This window comes from Penicillium verrucosum (assembly GCF_028828655.1).
Source record: "Penicillium verrucosum strain IBT 35672 chromosome Unknown utg000001l_segment0_segment0, whole genome shotgun sequence".
Classification (NCBI taxonomy): Eukaryota; Fungi; Ascomycota; class Eurotiomycetes; order Eurotiales; family Aspergillaceae; genus Penicillium; species Penicillium verrucosum.
The window spans coordinates 13897562-13914270 of record NW_026643210.1 but is presented as its reverse complement, the minus strand read 5'-3'; the positions used below and the strand labels follow the sequence as shown (position 1 = coordinate 13914270).

Sequence of the window (16709 nt, the reverse complement as noted above, 5' to 3'; positions counted from 1 at the left end):
GCTCAAAAGAAAAGTCTAAGCCAGAGAAATATATACATAGAAAACGATCGCCACTCAAGCCCTTGAATGAACCAACCTCCCCCCAACCCAAACAGCCTTCACATTCCGATCATCACCACTCCAAACCCACTTCTGAATCTTCTCATCCCAAGTCTCCGTCCCAAACAAATCAACATTCCCCACAGGACCAGCCTGCACAAGATCCTCACTCCCATCACCGGGAACCCCATCCAATGGACTCTTCTCCACCAACTTAACCCCACCCAGCCTAATCAACTGCACATCCCACAACATCCCCATATCAAACCCACCAAGATCGCTCCCCATATCAACAACCGCAGCTCCACCACGTGTAGCAAGATAAAGACTCTCCTGGACAGACAATTTCTCCCGTCCATCTGCCCCAACTCCATCCGCACCCCGAGGATGATCCCTCTGCCATGCAACCGATTGACCCAACAACCGCGAAGCAAGACAAGCCTGCCGCACCGCCTCAAGAATACTAGTACTATACCCCCCACTGACATCCGTGCCCAGACCAACCGTAATCCCGTCATCAAGCAGCGTCCTAACGGGACAAATCCCCGATCCCAGCGCCGAGTTCGACGCCGGACAGTGGGAGATCTTCGCTTCGCGCGTGCGGATCAGAGCCCTCTCATCCGCAGATAGATGCACCGCGTGCGCGAGGATCGTGCGCGGCGTGAGAAGATTGTACTTATCATAGACAGCGGCGTAGCTGTCCGCCTCAGGGAAGAGTTCCTTGACGAGCGCAAGCTCGTTGATATTCTCCGAGATATGCGTCTGGATATGCAGTGGGGGTGAATAGCTCGCTGCCAATTTGCCGAGACTCTGTAATGCGGGTCTCGTGCATGAGGGCGCGAAACGCGGCGTGATAATCGGTTTCACGAGCTTTCCTTCTGGGTCCAGGGTGTGGATGAACTCGATTGTCTGGCGGGTTGCGTGAACGGAGTCGTCTGCGCTGAAGTCGCGGTAGTAGTCTACGCAGAAGTCTGGGTTGTCCATGCATGCGCGGCCGATGAAAGCGCGTTGGCCGCGGGTGTGGCAGAGTGTTGAGAGGGCGTTTGTCGCTGGGACGTGGTTTGTTGCGTAGTAGGAGGCGCAGGTTGTGCCGTGGGATAGAGTGCGGGATATTACTTGATCGTAGATTTGTTGAGCTAGGAGGGGTGTGTCTTTGGGGTCGGTTTGGGTTTGGTGGCCTGTTTTGGGGTCTGGTGGAGACCCGAAGCGTGACTCTACGGGGAATGTGTAGGTCTCGAGCCAGTCTAGAAGAGTTGATGAGCCGAAGAGACCCGCGTTGGGGTATTGCGGAGCATGGATGTGGGTGTCTGGGTTGATATGTAGTTAGTATCAAGGCTTTGAATTTGGGAAGTTGGATCTACTGCGTACCGATGAATCCCGGGAAGAAGAATTCATTTTGTTCTTCATCCGCGGTAACGATCTTGACTCTGGTCTTCGAAACATGACCATTGGCTTGGGCCTGGGTATCAACGGCGTCGATATCAACCCACCCACTCCGACTCATCAATTCGGCGAATCCATTGTCATCACTGACATGCCAGTCCCAACCTTGAATGCGACCATCAGCAGCAGAGACCCATAATGCGCCTTGGTTGCGAGACAATTCAGGCTTGGAGCCGGCGTCTGGCAGAACCGATTGAATGAATGTGCCGCGATAGACAGTAAAAGCATAATCTGTTTGCGAGCTAATGTCGCTAGAAATCGAGCCCATATTCCCGTTAAGGGATTTCAAAGTTCTAATTATTGGCTGTGTATGATCAAGTTGAGGATGAATGTATGCAGTGGTGTATACCGCTCTCTAGAAGCAACTCAATCAGAAGTATCGGTGTATATTATAGACGGAAAACGCAGATAGATCTCCACAGTGGAAGTAAAAATACCCAAAGACCAAGTCAAATCTAACAAGGCGAGAAAAGAAGGTCAGGACACATTTATATATGTCTTCTCGGTGCTTCTTGTGGCTAGCTGTTGCCAAACGAGGGGCATTAGATGGGTAATATTGCCCGGAAAGAGTGGGGCACGAGTTGTGGAGAACTCCCAAGGTTATTCCTGCTTAATTGGAATGTTCTTAAGGTTCCTGAGGAGCATTGGTGACCTTGAATCGATGGGGTGGGATGGATTGTAGTGGGTTGGCTGGATGATTAGGGCCGCTGAGGTTATTGGAGAGGGCGGGGGTCGGCCGTCTCCGATGACGATACATGGGTAATACGGTATTTGGAGCGGGTGAGTTTATTTTAATAGGGTAATTTACTGCAAAACCGGTTACGTATGGTAATATAGCGGCGATAAGGCCGTCAAACGCCTTAGTTTGTATAAGGCCGGTAGATAATGATTGTGATTGTGATCCTTATTAATTATACGAGTTATAAAAAGTTATAAAAATATATAATTATAGCTTTCGGCTTCTTAATCGAATCTTTTTGTATTATTCTTGGCATCCATGGATGCTGGATGATTATGTTGAATCAATCCAACCGTCGTAAGGACGTCGTCTGTAGGTAGTCTTTTTCTACCGTCATCAAAAATAAGAAATGTTGAATGTATACACAGAGGAAAGGTGAGCCCCAAAACAATGAGCCCCCATATAAAAAAAAGCAATCAGCGCGGCATGGGTATCATAGATCTCTATAGATCTGTATCTATTCGCTGTCCTCGACAGGCCCGCAAGTGCAGAACAAGTTCTGGTCACCAAAGGCATCATCGACACGAGTCACGGTAGGCCAGAACTTCTTCTCCAAAAGTAAAGGCAACGGGTAAGCAGCCTGCTCACGAGTGTAAGGGCGGTCCCACTCAGAGATGAGCAGGTCACGCTGAGTGTGCGGGGACAACTTCAGCACGTTACCCTCACGGGGCTGGGAACCAGACTCGACCTCGCTGATCTCCTGGCGGATGGAGATCAAGGCATCGCAGAAGCGGTCTAGCTCGGCCTTGTTCTCGGACTCGGTGGGCTCGATCATGAGGGTGTTAGCGACGGGCCAGGACATGGTCGGCGCGTGGAAGCCGTAGTCCTGGAGACGCTTGGCGATATCGATGGCCTCGACACCGCAGGTGTCCTTGAAGGCGCGCACGTCGAGGATGAACTCGTGTGCGCAGCGGCCGTGGTCGTTGGTGTATAGGATCGAGTAGTAGGGCTTGAGGCGGGAGAGGATGTAGTTGGCGTTGAGCAGGGTGATCTTAGTGGCGTGGGTCAGACCGCGGTCGCCCATCATGTTGATGTAGTTGAAGGTGATGGGCAAGATGCTGGCACTACCCCAGGGAGCAGCGGAGATGGGAGGGGAGGAGGTGTCACCACGCTTGGACTGCAAGTACTCGCTGGTAGGGTGCGAGGGCAGGAAGGGACGCAGGTGCTCGCCGACGCCAATGGGTCCGACGCCGGGGCCACCACCACCGTGGGGAATGCAGAAGGTCTTGTGAAGGTTCAGGTGGCACACGTCGGCACCGATCTCACCAGGAGAGCAAAGACCGATCTGGGCGTTCATGTTGGCACCGTCCATGTAGACCTGACCACCGTGCTGGTGTACCAGGCGGCAGGCCTCCTTGGCACCGGGCTCGAACACACCGAAGGTGCTGGGGTAAGTGATCATGAAAGCGGCCAACTCGTCCTTGTGTTTCTCACACTTAGCCTTAAGGTCCTCAAGATCGAGGTTACCCGTCTTCATGTCGCACTTGACGGTCACCACGCGCATACCAGCCATGGCGGCACTAGCGGGGTTGGTACCGTGAGCAGAGACAGGGATCAAGCACAGGTTGCGCTTGGCATCACCCTTGGCCTCGAAGTACTTCTTGATAACACGGAGACCAGCGAACTCACCCTGGGCACCCGAGTTGGGCTGCACAGTAACCTCGGCCATGCCAGTGATATCGGCCAGCTGCTGCTCCAGATCGTCGATCATCTTTGTGTAGCCCTTGGCTTGCTCAGCAGGCATGAAGGGGTGGATCTGGGAGAACTCAGGCCAGGAGACAGGGATCATTTCCGTGGTAGCGTTGAGCTTCATGGTGCAAGATCCGAGGGGAATCATAGAGTGGGCCAAGGAAAGATCCTTCGACTCAAGGTGGTGGATGTACCGGAGCATCTCAGTCTCGGAGTGGTAAGTGTTGAAGACCGGGTGGGTCAGGTAAGAGGAGGTACGCTCAAGAGTGGCGGGGATGGTTGTGAGACCAAGAGTGCCATCAACCTCGACTGGAGAGGCAGACTTGTGAGCGGCAAAGACATTCAAAATGCCCTTGACCTCATCCCGGCCAACGGTCTCGTCGAGAGAGAGACCAACCTTGTTTCCCCCAGGCGACGGAGGAAGACAGAGGCAGCGCGAGCTTCGGCCATCAAGGCATCAGCCTCGGCAGCAGTGGGCAGCTCGATGGCCAGAGTGTCAAATACAGCGCCGCCATCAGCGCTGTTCGAGCGGAGGGGAACATCATAGCCCAGGCCGACAAGCTTCTCGCGGAGCAGTGACGTCATGGACATGATACGCTGGGCAATGGACTTGAGGCCAACAGGGCCGTGGTAGACAGCATACATGGCAGTCATGTTAGCAAGCAAAGCCTGAGCAGTGCAAATGTTGCTAGTAGCCTTCTCGCGGCGAATGTGTTGCTCGCGAGTCTGCAGAGCCAGACGCAGAGCCCGGTTACCGAGGCGGTCCTTGGACACACCAACGACACGACCAGGGACCTTGCGCTTGTACTTATCGGCACAAGCGAAGAAGGCGGCGTGGGGGCCACCGAAGCCCATAGGAACACCCAGACGCTGGGCACTTCCAAAGGCAATATCAGCGCCAAACTCACCGGGGGCCTTCAGCACGGTCAAAGCCAACAGGTCAGTGGCCACGCTGAAAGTACCGCCCTGGCCGTGGATGGAGTCACCCAGAGCCTGGAAGTCGTAGATACCTCCCTCGGTATCGGGGTACTGGGCAAGGACACCGATCAGGTGGTCCTTCTGGTCCTTGACGATCTTGAAGTCGTCGGCCAAGATATCTCCGATGACGAGGTTGATTCCGAATCCCTCGGCGCGAGACCGCATCACTGCAATAGTCTGGGGGTGGCAGAGGTGAGACACAACGAAGGACTTGTCGGCCTTCTTCTGCTTGGAAACGGGCATTGTGGCAAAAGACATGGTCATGGCCTCGGCACCGGCGGTGGCTTCGTCCAAAACGGAGGCATTGGCGAAGGGCATACCAGTCAGATCAGCAGTAAGGGTCTGGAAGTTTAGCAGAGACTCCAAACGTCCCTGGCTGATCTCGGGTTGGTAGGGTGTGTAGCTGGTGTACCAGGCAGGGTTCTCGAGAACATTGCGCTGGATGACGGGGGGCACAATGGTGGGGTAGTAGCCGGTTCCAATGTAGGTCTTGCCGGAGATGTCAATCTCCTTCCGGTAGGTGTCCAGCAGCTTGAGCATATCGGTTTCACCCAAACCACCCTGCACGCTAGAGCGGTACAGGCTGATATCGGCGTGGGGCTCGGAGACCTTGAGGTCCTTCTTGGAGAGAATGTCCTCGGGCAGGACCTGCTTCACGAAGTCATCCAGAGATGATACCGGCGGGTCGAGCACAGCGAGCATCTGTGCCGCGGCGTCCGGGGAGGGGCCAATGTGGCGGCGGGGGAAGGTATCGAGAGGCTGGAAGATATCCTGGGGGTGGGGATCTCCATGATCGGTGATGGAGCTAGTATAGACACCACGACGGGTCGTGGGCTGCGAGGTGTGTAATGCTCTCCTAGGGTTCAATGGTGACAATGAAGCTCGGGCGATTGTGGGCACGCGAACCCGCGACCGCAGAGCAAGCTGGCGGCTGCCGCGTAGGGCAAACAATGATGCCGCCATACTGAGACCGGAGGATAATGAGGACTTTTTGGATAAGCACTCAACACATCCACAAGTAAATCAGTAAATTAGTAAATCAATGAGTCGGGAGAATAAAGAAGACAAAAGTGCCAGAACTGTAGAAATTAATATTTATTGCCCACACCTTCCTTTTCCCTGTCCGAATGTCCGATGGCGGAGAACCTGTCGGGAAACTTTCCAGCGGCGATAAGAGATTATGTGAACCCTTGTTATCCGACCAATCACAGATGTCACCGTTTGCCATCAGCCCCAGATCGACCACTCACCGCCTTCTAGTCGGAGCAAATGGCCGGTTTCCCGTCGGAAAAGTCGCTGTACATCTACTCCACGAATTCCCCCACCGAGGGGGAAGCTCCGATGGTATCATAGCTTTCCTTGAGCTTCGGTTCATGCGGGTCATTTAGGGAAATGGAAAAGGCCTGTTTTAGCATTACTATCTTGATGCTATCTAGGACATGAATATATTCCCTTGACCTCAAATCGTATATCGGAAAGCCGCATCACCCTCAATGACCCGCTTTCCCCGGTCCGCCTGCTTATTACAGATTCGGAACCACAGACTCAAAACCAGAACCAGCAAGATGATGAGAATATTGCACCTGGAAACACAGTCAGTACACGAACACAATCTGAGACAGGGGGAAAGACCTACGCGATAGCAGCATACATTCCGGGCCGGTACCCAGGTGCGTCCTGTTCACGGAACACCAAACTACTCACGATACCACCGAGACCTCCGAACCCTACAAGTGTAGCACTGGAGAAAGCACGCGTCCATTGGCCACGCACATTGTTCGCCTGGTATGCCATGCAGGCTGGGATATTAGCATTAGCACCGGCAACAGTGAAAAACACGCCGACATAGCGGACGGCATCGCTCTTAGCGAATCCCATCATTGGCAGGCCGATGATGGCGAGCAGGGCGTTGAAAATTAGAACCGGTGCGCGCATGCGGTACTTGTCGCCGACCCAGGCCGTGGTGTACATGACGATTCCTGCGAACCCGTAGGGCGGGGCGACAAGGCATTGGGCTTCGCCTACACCGTATCCCATGCCGTTCATGAGGATAATGGGCAAGAAATAGGCAATGGCGTAAGTCACGGTAGTGAGACAGCTACGATGCGGTTAGCGGGAGTTGAGTCTGTTTGGAAAGGCAACGCACAAGAAGATCATGGCAAAGCCCCAGATCTTAAGATCCGTTGCAGGTTTTAGGAACTTCTTGAGAGAGAAGGCTTCCATATCGCCATCATTTCTGTCCTTGTTAATGCGACGGACAATGAACGCGCATTCTCTCTCATTTAGGAAGCGCCAGGACTTGTGTGCGCGGTCAGGGAAGTCGACGAGGAAGAAGAAGCACAGGATGCCAATAAAGCCCGTGATCTATATATTGCCTGTTAGCTCGGTGGTTTTGTTTCGGTCAATCGAACTCTGCATACCACTCCCTCAAGGATGAAGATCCATCTCCAGCCGGTCAACCCATGCTTTCCGTTCAATTGCATCAGACCAAACGCAAGGATACCCGCCAATGCAGAAGCGACACATCCAATGAGATAGAAAACGGAGAATCGCTTTTGAACGTCATCTTTGAAGAGTCAGCACTGTGCAGTCACTTTGAAGAGATCTCCTTTTTGGCGACTTCGCTCTTACATCGAGTATACCAGCAAGATAGCAAGTAGACACAACCAGGGAAGTAACCAGCTTCCAGCACACCCAAAAGCACACGCGTTCCAACCAACGCGCCCCAGTCCTGGACGAATCCCATTCCCTGTGCCAGTCAATAAACCAGAGTCTTGGTGTTAAGGAAGCAGAAAATCCTTACAATCATGATGCCCGCCCAGCATACAATAATCGAGCCCAGGAAATATGTTGGGCCAACTTTTCGAATAATAATCGTCATCGGGGGCTGGAAGATGATGTAGGGTACGAAGAACATGAGGACGATAATGGACTATTCAGATGTTAGCCATTCGTCTTCTGAAAAATGCGATGTGTTTGAACTGACATAACGTTCGCCAATGTCGAGTCGCAATTCCTGTTTCAATCTACTCTAGAGGTTAGCCATCGGTGCACACGATTTTCCTGCACACCTATGGTCTTACCCTGCAACGGCGGCCATGCTGAGATTTGTCCGATCCATAAGCGAGATGCAATAAGCCAATCCGGTCATAGTCACCAGACGCAGATCAATTCGTCGAATAATCTTCTTCTTCTCTTGTGGTGTAAATTCATCATCCTCATCATCGTTATAGCTAGGAGGGGGCTCTTCCCAGCGATATCCTCGATGCGGTGGTCACCAGATGGTTTCTCCTCAATTGGAGTCATGGTTCCCATACTGATATTAATATGTCCAACCCGACTTGAAGTATTGAATAGAAAGATAATATGTGGGAAAGTAAGAAAAAAGAAATCCAACTGTCTGGCCAGAAATAGAAGACAGAGCTGCACCCTTATCTATGAAACGACTAGACTAGCAAGGATACAAGAATTTTATATCCTAACAGGGAGACAGGCCTAAAAGAATTCAAATCCATTCCTAAACCAGCCATTCAAGATCGGCGCTCGCCTATTACAACCCAGTTCAATGTGGCTAGGAAAATCTCCAAGAAACAAGTCAATCGAGAGCACAATAGCCGGCTAAGAGCCTCGGGACAAGCAGAAGTGCCGTAGAAGAAGGCCATACACCGCAATATTGTCCGAAATAAATGAGGGGGAAGTCACCCCACTTAATGACAGCCTCTGCGAGTCATCACTTGCGCAGTGAGCTGGTTGGGATCGGTGGCGGCCGCTTCTGGACATAATCCGGGGGCGATGGGGGAGGAAATGCGGGGGAATGTACTTGGCAACTTGGCAAATGGTGCGTGGACTACGTGATACACTTTTTGGGCCCCTCGTTTGTTTGGGGATTTCAATCTGATGGTTGGTTAGGGACGTCACCTTTGTGGGACTGGGGTGATCTGTTCTATCTCTTGATCTATTCTAAAGGTTGCCAATGTTGCTTAGTGTTCCTTTGACGTTTCAATTTCCACAAATTGCCAGATGAGTACGCTATTATTGTTTTTTTTTAGTAGGAAAACTCTCGAAATCCCCTCCTTGCTTTTCAAAATTCCAAGTTAGTAAAGAGACATCTTGTACAACCAGGTGGTTAAGGGAGTGTCACCTGGGGAGGGTTCTGGCCAAGGGTCAGCCATGAGGTTATGAGGGAACTCTAACATTCCATGTCTCTTAATACGTCGGAGCTAAAACCATGATGGGTAATGCCGAAAGTGTAACTTGCCATGTGGAAAAGCCATAACCCTAGACGGGTTAATGTACATTAGAGAGATAGGCCGTATATCGTATATGGTGATATCATCAGGCACAAAGACATGGATAATATAGGCTATATCCAAACAACTCTATATCCAAGCAACTCTAGGCTCCTGTTCATTCAGACTATAGACCCACTATAGATATGTCTGTCATTTGACACCCATGTGATCCATATGAGATATCCCCCGAGTCCATATTAGAGTTGTTATAAGACCACAGAGCCAGAATATAGACAATGAATAAAAAGTGTCGACCAAATTCAAAACAGAACTAAATTTCATTTTTATACCTCGGTTTAACCTTCGAAACTACCAACCCCATTAACGGTAACCTTCCTCATCCTCGTATTCGTCGTCTTCTTCATTCTCTTCTAAGAGAAGTCTCTCGCGTTCTTCCTCGTTCGCCCGATCCTGCTGTCTCAGCTGTCTCACAGACATGAAAACAAAAGTCACGAGCGCGGTTCCAATAATGAATCCCGCAACTGCCAAGACAGCATTGATTGGAATTGGGTTTCCATCAAACGTATGATGCGTTAATGCGTCGAGACCGTACTGAGAGAAGTTGGCGAGTCCCGAGAGGCAAATAATGGCGCCGTACACACGCCCAAACGTAGCAAAGCCGAAGACTTTGGTGGTATAATCACTGGAGCCAAGGTTAGCACGTAGAATATAACAGTGGATGGAAACAGAACAACATACGACATGGCGGAGTAATATAGGGGCCGGAGTAAGACAAAGAGCACAACGGTGATATACCCAGCCCATACTGCCGGGATAGAGTTCAGCACACCAATAACCGTGGTGAAAAGCACAATCACCCCAAGCATAGTTGGCACACTGAGGCGATCAAGCAGGTACCCGATCGCAGGCGTGAAGAGAACACCACCGACAGGCAGTGCGACGTCGAAAAAGGCACCTATTTTATCTGCCTGCTCGCTCGATCCGAGCATGTACTCATATTGTGAGCGAATCGTCGCGATAAAGTAGTTCATGCGAATCATCTGCAAAACAGTCATCATAGTAATCAGGATAAACCATGGTGTAGCCATCTGCCTGTGCGCCGGCAGGCCATGCATTACACCCCAGACCGAACTCGTCTGTTGGCGATCCTCTTCTCGATCCGCGCGCATCTGCCGCTCATCTCTATCACCGAGCACCCCATCGATCTGGCGGATCTTTTTTTGTCGCCGCTCGGCTCGCTTCTTTCGCACGCTGTTTAGCTCCGACGTGCTCTCGATTTCATCGTCGGAGTCGTGAACATCGCGTGTGGCATCTTCGGCCCTTTCCATTTTGTTTTCCAATTGCAGTGTCGAGACATAGTCGCGCGCTGGCATGATGGTCACCAGTGCGATAGAAATACACACGGGGACTATCAGATATCCCAGGAAGAACTTATCCGGGGTGAAAGATCTGCCAGAGGCCTTATATACGAGCCGGTAGGAGAGGAATACCACAGCAGAGGCATCGAATGCACCAGTCACCAATGCGACGATCGAGCCCGCATGTTTGGGGAAGGCATTCGCGATCTGGAAAGAGGGAACAAATAAAAAGGTACCGGCCAGGGCGAGGAAGAAATTACCCACGATATATCCATCGAAGCCGGTTTCATGGAATGCAAAGGCCATAATGACACCGCCGATAGCAAGCAACAGGCAGGCAATGAACCAGCAGACGCGTGATCCGCATCGATCGAGAATCGTCCCAACTGGCAGGGCGGAGACATTGGCTGTTATCGAAGCAATGGTGAAGAACAGGTTGAGTCTAGTAGCTAGTTGGTCAGTTGCAAGTATAACTCGGGGTGGTCTGTGCAACAAACATACCGAAGGTCCTGCTGTGAGCACAGCTCAAGCCCTTCTTTTATTTCTGAAGGAGTGCAAAACTCGTGAAAAACGCCTTCCTCAACGAGGACAGGCTTAAGCGCTGCGAAGCCAAACACGATGCCCGACGCGCTCCAGCACGCGAGCACGGTGACAGCGACCTGGGCTGGAAGGTGTCAGCCGTTTGTCCTACACTAGGCCGAAGAGTACATACCCATTCCCTTTGTGGGGGAATGTTTGTACGCTGGTGTTCCAGGCCGCGTTTCTGCGACCGGGATACCCTCGCTTGGAGGTTGGATAACATCATAGCTGATTTTTCGGCGAATGTGAGCGAAGTCGCAGTCGTCAACTAAGTCTGATTCGAGTTCGCGATCGATGCCGTCAATAGCAGAAACATGCTGCACCAGTGACATTGCTCTGTGTTGAACAGATGGGACGTTGTGGAGGGGAGGTTGGTCTTATCGTGGGAAAACTTGTTCCCTCTTTCCCTTTTGGTCGAAGGTCATATGCACACCACTCCAAACTCGAAGTATAATAAGAACCTTGAAGACTGCATGCATAAACTGGGAAAATAGTTGCCAGCTCTGATTCGTCAGTCTCGCTAGATCGAAAGCTTTTTCCTACTTCGGCACAATTTTGTCCAATCACAATTAATATGCCTAAGAAACCAAGTGAAATTAAGGTGAAGGCATCCATGGATCATCCCCAACATCATGGGTACCTAGGTAATACCATGTACGGATTGGCTACTTTACAGTACTAATACATTATTGTACATCTAGCCCCTGGACCGAAGCACTAACATTCTTATTAAGTTGTAGGTGGACTCCAGCATTTCCATGATGAGTCTCAACTCACCTCCGGACAGCCTTATTATCTCTTCACTATCGATAGCCCGACAAAGAATCACATAGTCGACCTCCATCGCCATAACTCCAATAGTTGGTCCTACTACCTTGGTGGGTGGTAAAAGAGTGAGGTCCTACCGTATCACACAGGTGATTCCGAAAGAACTCCACAAACCTGTCATCTCATTGACATCCTGGTGCCACTAAGGACTGATTGCTTCCGGTAGCATTTCAATCACTGCTTTAAGGACAATGCGGATATTCCTTGGCAGATATCCTATCCTAAGAGCACGGAGGGGATTCGATCGTTAATAAAGCATCGTGCTGATTTCTCGGAAACGGCTGGGAGACGCTCTTCCCCGGGTGCTCAATGTGAACCAGTGTACCGGAAAAGATGAGGTTATTCTAAATTTTTCTTCTCTTCTTTGCACATTGCTTTGGATCATTTAGATGTTGGTATTCGTCGACAAATATGGATTGTAGGTCATGTGGTGGGAGGCAGTAGATAAAAATAGTAACTATAGACCCCAGACTTGGTCCAAGTACTGCCATCAATAGTTCCATGGGTCATAATATGTAGGAACAGGGCTTACATAATTATATTCGAAGAGCAACCTTGGAAGAGCATTACCTTCATATATCTATAGCTTAATCTCACATAAAAGATCTGAATGATCAAATAGAAGAAAAGAGAATGAAATCAAATCGGCTGTAGTCTACTTGTAGATGCCAAGAGTTAATATATGGATGATGGTATGACGTGTAGGGACCCAACGCCAATGACGTAGGACCTGTTATATGTTAACTGCCATGATGATCACTTTCCATTTAACCTGTTCTACATATATTGTCCATCGGATTATTTGTATATGTTCTTGGGTTGACTCATTTGTCTTTAGGATTTGAAACGAGAATAATCTGCAAGAAACCGAGTTACAGCGACAAACGCCGTACATGCGATTGAAAACCACAAAACACAAACAACACAAGTAACACAATGGCCAACATATCAATCAGTGCTCCTGGTCTGAACAGTGGTGGGTTTCTTTACAATAATGGCAACAATAATGCGCGACTATGCGTCACAGCCGAGACCGAAGACTTCGATATGGAGATCATCAAGAACTGGCAAGAGGAAGGATTCGACGTCCTATACCTCCCTTATAATGGCGGAGGAAAAGACTACGCTCGCCGGTTGCAATCTGTAAAGGACGGCCTTGGAGTAGGCGAAAACTACGCCGTGATCGGTATGCACAGAACGTTCTCCAAATAATCATAAACTGGAGTGATGAACTGACTCACCCGATTCCTAGCCTATGGCGACGCCGCGGACTACTGTCTCGACTACTATATCAATTCCATCAACGCCAGCCGACTCTGCGCCCTGGTCGCCTACTACCCCAGCCTAATCCCCGATACGCGATCGCGTTTCCCACTCTCACTTCAGGTCCTCGTGCACTTGGCGGGTGAGACTGTAGATGTACTTGTTCAGCCCGTCGCGCTCGGCTTGCAAGGAAAGAAACGCCGCCAGACGCGGCCGATCAACGCTGGTATCGGGACTGGAGAGCGTTTGGATTTGGCATACCCGGCGTTTACGTATGATAATGCTGTGCCCGGGTTTGCGGAGACAGACCTGGAGGAGTACGATCATCTGTCGGCGGATCTAGCTTGGACGAGGACTTTGAAGGTCCTGCAGAAGGGATATTCTAGGGATCCAGATTATGAGCAGCGGTATGAGCAGCATGCGGAGGGTAAGTTGCAATCGTAAAGGGATCGAGGATGGTGGGCTAATAATTGGTTAGGCAAGTTTTTCTCGTCGAACGTCAGGAAGGCGATGGATGGTTATGTGCAACACAAAACCCCCGGTGTAACTTATACGCCGACCATCAGCGGCGGGATCGGGAAAAAGGCCTTGCGCCATTTTTATGAACATTACTTCATCGGCAGACTACCTCCGTCCATGCGCCTCCGACTGCTCTCTCGTACCACAGGACCCGATCGCATCGTAGACGAGCTGTACGTAAGTTACGAGCACACACAGGAGGTTCCATGGATGCTACCGGGTGTCCCGCCGACAAACAAGCGAGTCGAGATCATCCTCGTGAGTATTGTCAGTATGCGCGCCGGGCGTCTTTACTCTGAGCACGTATACTGGGATCAAGCCAGTGTCCTCGTGCAAGTCGGTCTTCTTGACCCCAAACTCCTGCCGGATGGAGTCCAGGGTGTCGACCGACTACCTGTTGTTGGGCGCGAAGCTGCTCGTCGCATCCTCCACGAGGATACTGAGTTTGAACAGGAAGACTACCATAACAAGATGATCCGTCGGGCGCGTGCCCGTGCGAGAAGGAGCATGAATCAGAGCTCTCAAATGTCGCAGGCTGGCGATGCGTCCGGCGCTGATCTGAAGAGTGAGGCGGAGCAGTCTTTGCCTGATAGGAGTCGGAATAAGGGCAAGGCAGTTGAGAAAACTAAGCCCGCGAGTCTGCAGTTGGCGGCCACCGAAGCGGCCGGGCATGAGAATGGTGATGGCACTGATACCGAGACAGAGTCTAGTGTCAACACTAGGTCCGAAGCTGGCAATCAAACTGCTTATGTCCAAGATGGGGGAGATGATAGTGCTGAAAACAGGTTTAAGCAGACATGACTTGTGATACCTACGTCTAATGGCCATAGAGACAGTCCCATGGCCCTTAATCTACCCCTAGAGGAGATCAAGTCAACAATTCGTAAATGAAGTGGGGAATATCCTTTTGATTTTTTAGGCGATTGATTTTTTATTATGGGTGATGTTATACCTATCAATTTCTTGTGTGTAGCATTCTTGTTTGTCACTATTTTGGATAACTATGGTCATTAATGTGATAGGTACGTTTGAACAACTAAGAGTTACCGGAAAATCTATTACTCCGACACACCATATGCGCTCAGACGACAATAGAGTTTGTTTCTGCCGTGCAGAAACTTAGTAATCGCCGCAACCTAAAAACTCTCAAAACTGAAGCCTTTCATCAGCATACAAATGCAGATTTCTCCTTTTCTTTGGCAGTTTTCAAGTGTCAAAAATGAAGCTTTTCATCCCATACAAATGTAGATATCTCCATGTTTCTTTGGCCGTTTGCAAGTGTCAAAAATAAAACTTTTTATCAGCACACAAATGGAGACTTCTCACTTTGTATCAGCTTCATTTTTTGAAACTTACAAACCGTCCAAGAATGTCGACATCTGGAGATATCTCACTTTGTAACTACCATGTGTACGTAGTTATGGTTTAATTTACATTACATTGTATAGGGCGGTGTAAGGAGACAGATTAAATCAGGCATTAAGGCATCAGTATTTACTGGAAATCGGGTTTTGTCAGTTGGCGCCTATACCACTGCGTAAGCTGCCACCAAGAAAACCAAAAGAAAACCAAATGCGTTATGTCAACAAATAGCCCAATTAGTTATAACAATCTCCCTCTATCCCGGCATTTTCACCATCTGATGAAAACGGTTTCTCGACTCTAGAGCAGCAGGAATGTCTAATTCATCCAATCTATATCGTCCCGTGCAAAGATGATAAAATATATACCCATGAACAAACTTGTCGATACGCTCAGCCATGGCGTTATCATCGGAAAATATGCTGCGGATCTTTCGTACTTCAGACATGAGTTCTTTGCTGAGTTGACGCAGTGACTGCAGAGGGGTAATATTATAGGCCTTAGCATGGTTCCGTACGAAGCCTGGACTGTCTTCGGCCTTGCACTCCTCCTTGTAGAAAGAAAGAAGATCGTTGACATAGCCTAGGAATAGCATAATACTTGGAATAGCCGAGACATATCTTGCCAGGTCACGTTCCTCCGGGTTGATGTTCTCGGGGAAGCAGAAAAAGGCGAATGGCTCAGCGACACCCGTTTTTGCCCTAAAGAACACCAGATAATCGGATGCATCTTGTGGCAGGTGTAAACATTTATCTTGGCTTTGTTCGACCACAGCTGCTGAGATGAACTCCATTGACCCCTTGACTATCATGTCACCACCGAACTGTCCGAAAAGACGCTGTTGGCTACCCAGGAACTTTGTAAAGCCACGGAGAAGCTCAAGCTGATGTGACTGGCCGAGGATTGCCTGACCGACGTAATCTTTTAAGTCCGGTAGAATCTCAGTGGTGAGATCGTCAATGGTGATAACGTATGAAGCATATAGAGCAATTGCTTCTTGGACCTCATGCGAGACAAAAGGATATGTGAAGCTGGTTATCTTAGTTGCTGTGTCGATGCATGGCCCGTTTTGTTTTAAAAATTCCCGTGAAATGCCGTGGGATTCAAGACTGTTCTCAACGCGACTCTTCAACCCCACGTCATACCCAGAGTGTGGTGGTTGGAATGAAACCTCGCGTAGAAACCCGTTCACAATTGCTTCGTAATCTTTTTTTGAAACCGTACTGCGAGAGCAGATCTTTTCCGCAGTAGATTTGGGATCCTTGCTATTCAACTTCAAAAGGACGGCCAGAATAGCCATTGAGAAGATAAACACAATCAAAAATAGAAGATCCATCTGGAGGTTGGAAATGCGAGAAGTCCAGTTCCCATCTTGACCGGCTCTCATAGCGTACAGCGGCCTTTCCGTGATGGGATCCTAATTCCTAGGTCAGCCGTGCACCTTTTGAGAGTATGTATCTGTATAAACTTACCATATCTTCTTTAATAGAGAGTTATTTCAAGGCTGCTATCGGGTAGGATACGATTTCACGAGAAAGGGACAAGAAATTACCACTTATTTATATTTCTAAAATATTTCTCGCTTTATACAATGACCGTGCCAAGCGCCCAACAGGGCGCTTTGACACGTGGTGATGCATGCCCAGGTGATTTGTTTAA

The 16709-nt window shown here is 49.8% G+C and overlaps 6 protein-coding genes across 6 annotated transcripts; 1 reads left to right on the top strand and 5 right to left on the bottom strand.

Annotated features, from left to right (window-relative positions):
• Nucleotides 1-54: 54 nt before the first annotated feature.
• N7516_005138 (uncharacterized protein) lies at nt 55-1750 on the bottom strand (the record flags this gene model as incomplete). Its single annotated transcript, XM_057217858.1, has 2 exons — nt 55-1346; nt 1408-1750. 2 exons carry the CDS (start codon nt 1748-1750, stop codon nt 55-57), a joined length of 1635 nt encoding a protein of 544 aa, XP_057079741.1.
• Nucleotides 1751-2678: 928 nt separating this feature from the next.
• N7516_005137 (glycine decarboxylase subunit P) lies at nt 2679-5851 on the bottom strand (the record flags this gene model as incomplete). Its single annotated transcript, XM_057217857.1, is given in 2 exon segments — nt 2679-4286; nt 4304-5851. The coding sequence occupies 2 exon segments, from the start codon at nt 5849-5851 to the stop codon at nt 2679-2681; spliced, it is 3156 nt and encodes a 1051-aa protein (XP_057079740.1).
• Nucleotides 5852-6347: 496 nt separating this feature from the next.
• On the bottom strand, nt 6348-8203 carry N7516_005136 (putative phthalate transporter; the record flags this gene model as incomplete). The annotated part of the gene is given in 9 exon segments (XM_057217856.1): nt 6348-6471; nt 6525-6986; nt 7035-7252; nt 7309-7454; nt 7520-7637; nt 7692-7820; nt 7875-7914; nt 7972-8149; nt 8167-8203. 9 exon segments carry the CDS (start codon nt 8201-8203, stop codon nt 6348-6350), a joined length of 1452 nt encoding a protein of 483 aa, XP_057079739.1.
• Nucleotides 8204-9501: 1298 nt separating this feature from the next.
• Nucleotides 9502-11410, bottom strand: N7516_005135 (putative MFS transporter; the record flags this gene model as incomplete). Its single annotated transcript, XM_057217855.1, has 4 exons — nt 9502-9823; nt 9880-10941; nt 11001-11163; nt 11212-11410. The coding sequence occupies 4 exons, from the start codon at nt 11408-11410 to the stop codon at nt 9502-9504; spliced, it is 1746 nt and encodes a 581-aa protein (XP_057079738.1).
• A 1432-nt stretch (nt 11411-12842) lies between these two features.
• N7516_005134 (dienelactone hydrolase) lies at nt 12843-14489 on the top strand (the record flags this gene model as incomplete). Its single annotated transcript, XM_057217854.1, has 3 exons — nt 12843-13092; nt 13159-13596; nt 13648-14489. The coding sequence occupies 3 exons, from the start codon at nt 12843-12845 to the stop codon at nt 14487-14489; spliced, it is 1530 nt and encodes a 509-aa protein (XP_057079737.1).
• An 817-nt stretch (nt 14490-15306) lies between these two features.
• On the bottom strand, nt 15307-16525 carry N7516_005133 (terpenoid synthase; the record flags this gene model as incomplete). The annotated part of the gene is made up of 2 exons (XM_057217853.1): nt 15307-16467; nt 16523-16525. 2 exons carry the CDS (start codon nt 16523-16525, stop codon nt 15307-15309), a joined length of 1164 nt encoding a protein of 387 aa, XP_057079736.1.
• Nucleotides 16526-16709: the final 184 nt, after the last annotated feature.